Here is a 3,989-nt window from a genome sequence, read left to right on the forward strand (position 1 = left end):
TTCCTAAAGAAAGCCACCACTACACATTACCACATGCCACCATCGTTTATTTAACCACAATTCCCTTTTTATTTACGTCTTTTATCAATAGTGATATTTATTTTATTTTTACTTATTTATATTTCTTTCATTTACTCATTGTTTGTTCACTAATTTATTATCTGTATATATTTCTTAAATGGAAGCTCAATGAGGCAGAAAGTCTCCTTTGTAAACTGTTGTCTTCTCCGGTGTTAACAAGTAGTCAATATTCCCTAAATATTTGTTGAGTAAACAAGTGAGCACTTTATAGAAATGACAGAGAAGTTACACATTTTGAGACAGAGCTTTTAATGTCATGTGTGAAGTTTTGCTTCGATACACATTAAATCACAAATGTGGGCTTCCCTGGTGGCTCAGGAGGTGAAGAATCCACTTGTAATGAAGGAGACGCAGGAGACATGGGTTCGATCCCTGAGCTGGGACAACCCCCTGGAGGAGGGCACGGCAACCCACTCCAGTATTGTTGCCTGGAGAATCCCGTGGACAGAGGAGCCTGGTGGGTACAGTCTATAGCGTCACAGAGTTGGACAAAACAGTGGACTGAGCACACAGCACAAATCACAAATACAGCCCAGGGTCAGCACTGTTGTGGGATTTATAATATTTAGGCCATGGCCGTGTTCATGTAGGGTACATATATGTTGGTTTGTCCTTGATAGACTGCTGCATGTGTGTTTGTGTTTTATGAGTAGCAGCTGAGTGCTGGCTTGGGGAGTAAGGAGTTTGGTAACTTGCTGGTTGTAATAGTGGAGGAGATAGGCATTTACCAAGGAGGGAGGAAGGATGAAATGCTTTGTTATTTTTTTTTCCCCCAAGGAATAAGTCAGGTAAGTTATCTTCATGAGGTGTATATTATTAGTTTCTAATTTTATGTCATATATCAGACATTGAGGTACAAAAATAAATCTCTTTAACACTTTTTTTTTTCTGGTGAAATAATCCTTTCTATTTCATAATACCAGAAGTATGTTTGGCTTTCCAGTACATCAACACACATTCACCCAGATTCTTTCTAGATCAGTGGCATTTTCTATTCTTTTTGATGGGATAGGTACAGAGTATGACAGAGAAGGAAAGCGTGACCTGTGTGACAATAATCAGAATTATATCAGTGTCCCCTTGAAAATTAAAAATACTTATTGTCTTGTAATAGTATATACTGCATTGAAATATTCGTTTACTTTTAGTAACAAGAGGGCAGTTATTTTATTAAGAGCAAATAATCATTCCACATGTTTGAAAATGGCATACCATATTAGCAAAATATCCAAGTAAACTAAGTAATTATAAGTTTCTGGATGCTTTGGATAGAGACACTTTTGATTGTTGGAAACTCAGAGCTGACTTATCAGTGAGTAATAGATGAATAGTATGCTGTGGACTTACAATTATTTGTTTTTTTCTGCTTTTAGAGGCTACCAGGCACCTTCTCCAAGTAAGTACAGTAACACTGTGGCTTTCAAAAATCCTAGGAAATATGTCATTCTGAATAACCATTCTTTTAAGAAAGTTGAGGATTGAAAACTGGCAGCATCATCTATCTTTTAATTAAAATATTTCTAAATGGAATTTTAAATGTTCCTATCTTACTTTACATGATTAATTAACTCACTGAGGATCCATACTGGGCTATTCATGAATGTCAGAATATTTCCCCTTTACTAAATACTTAATAATTCCACTGACCTCCCTTGGTGTTTTTGTTTTTCTGCCTCTTGTGTCAAATTCCTTGCAAACACTGTTTTTTAAGGGAATGTGGGGGGAGAGGTGTTCACTTGTAATGAACCATCCCTTCATTATAATAAAATGCTTTTAAAACACATTTGGAAGTCTGTGTTTGTTAAAATTATGCATGAGTTGAGGCTGTAGGTTCCACGGTGGAAACACTGAATTTCTTTGGTTAATATTATACACAAGCTTTAGTGCACAGACACTGTGGTATCTATTTGTTTTTCTCGAACCCTAACCTTTATATATATGCACTTCCTGAGGAAAGGCAATGCTATAAAACAGCACATCAGTAGAACAGAAGCAACTCTTTAGCACTGGTTGTTGTTCACAAGAAATTGTTACTTTGGTGTGGCAGTTTTTACATTACTTAAAAGAGGAAGCATATTTGGTAAAGTAAATTATTGTCTTAGTTTTATTTGGTGGTTTTGTTAGATGCAGTAGAAACAGGTTCAACATTAGGCCTTAAGAAAAATTTTATCAATAATCTTATTCCCACTGCCAGCTTGAAATGACAGAATGGGTCAGCTTGGGTGGCAAACATATCCATTTCTTAATTACTACATTTTCTTTTTAACTATCTGAAACGGGATAAAATGCATGGCCAATGGAGTAATCTGCATAAAAAATTTTCACATAGGGCCCTGCATTGTATTTTGTGGTTGTTTACATATCACCAAGGGTTAAGTTCTCTAAGTTTTGGTTAAAGGAAAAAAATATCCATTCACTAAACTTGAAGCCCTGGCATCTCTTTGATGGTTTATAACTAAAATAGCATCAGATCAGCACACCCAATATTAGACTACAAGCCCAAGTTTCCAAATCGATCAGATTTCACATCATCATTAACAGCAACAACAACCACAAAAATCTACAAAGAACAGGTTGCATCTTTTATTACCAGTCTAAAATTTGGCTAAACTTGGAAGCAGCTGCACATATTGCTAACTATAGTAGATGTTCAGGGGAAGGATTAGTGCATTTCTGAGTTTCATAAAAAATAGAAATACCACTAAGAAGTTGATATTTTGGTGTCAGATATATGAAATATTTTGTATGGTTTCAATGTTTCCAATTTTCAGATCATCACTTACTCTTTCCTTATCTTGGTTTATACAATATAAAATCAGGCAACCAAACTTATGCTAGTACAATCTCTTAATGGCAGACCAGATTTGATGATTTTTAAAGTGTTGATGTAACTCAGGTTAAATGCTCTTTGGAGTAATAACAATTTCTTTATTTTTCATAGCCATATTATGAAAAAAAGTGAAGAAATGGAAACTGCAAATTACACCAGGGTGACAGAATTTGTTCTCACTGGCCTATCCCAGGCTCGGGAAGTGCAACTAGTACTATTTGTTATATTTCTGTCCTTCTACCTGTTCATTATTCCAGTAAATATTCTTATTATTTGCACCATCAGGCTTGACCCACATCTGACTTCACCCATGTATTTTCTGTTGGCTAATCTGGCCTTCCTTGACATTTGGTACTCTTCCATCACAGCCCCTAAAATGCTTGTAGACTTCTTTGTGGAAAGGAAGGTCATTTTGTTTGGTGGGTGCATTGCTCAGCTCTTCTTCTTGCACTTTGTTGGGGCCTCAGAGATGTTCCTGCTCACGGTGATGGCCTTTGATCGATATGCTGCCATCTGCCGCCCCCTCCACTATGCTACCATCATGAATCGACGTCTCTGCTGTATCCTGGTGGCTTTCTCCTGGCTTGGGGGCTTCATTCACTCTACAATACAGGTAGCTCTCATTGTTCGACTTCCCTTCTGTGGGCCTAATGAGTTAGACAGTTACTTCTGTGACATCACACAGGTTGTCCGGATTGCCTGTGCCAACACCTTCCCCGAGGAGTTAGTGATGATCTTTAGCAGTGGTCTGATCTCTGTGGTGTGTTTCATTGCTCTTCTCATGTCCTATGCCTTCCTCCTGGTGATGCTCAAGAAGCACTCAGGTTCAGGTGAGAGTACCAGTCGGGCCATGTCCACCTGCTACTCCCACATCACTATTGTGGTACTAATGTTTGGGCCATCCATCTACATTTATGCTCGCCCATTTGACTCTTTTTCCCTAGATAAAGTGGTGTCTGTGTTCCATACTGTGATATTCCCTCTACTTAATCCCATCATCTACACACTGCGAAACAAGGAAGTAAAAATGGCCATGAGGAAGCTGGTCGACCGATACATTTTATATAAAGAGAAGTGA

At 37.7% G+C, this 3,989-nt stretch overlaps 1 protein-coding gene across 1 annotated transcript; it reads left to right on the plus strand.

Annotated features, from left to right (window-relative positions):
* Positions 1–3,029: 3,029 nt before the first annotated feature.
* Positions 3,030–3,989, plus strand: LOC138444103 (olfactory receptor 4M1). The gene has a single exon (XM_069597431.1). It carries the CDS (start codon positions 3,030–3,032, stop codon positions 3,987–3,989), a length of 960 nt encoding a protein of 319 aa, XP_069453532.1.

The sequence above is a fragment of the Ovis canadensis genome, chromosome 7, assembly GCF_042477335.2.
Source record: "Ovis canadensis isolate MfBH-ARS-UI-01 breed Bighorn chromosome 7, ARS-UI_OviCan_v2, whole genome shotgun sequence".
Lineage (NCBI taxonomy): Eukaryota > Metazoa > Chordata > Mammalia > Artiodactyla > Bovidae > Ovis > Ovis canadensis.

Excerpts from the sequence above, each read along its gene's own strand:
- LOC138444103 (XM_069597431.1), top strand. The coding sequence starts at position 3,030 with ATGAAAAAAAGTGAAGAAATGGAAACTGCAAATTACACCAGGGTGACA.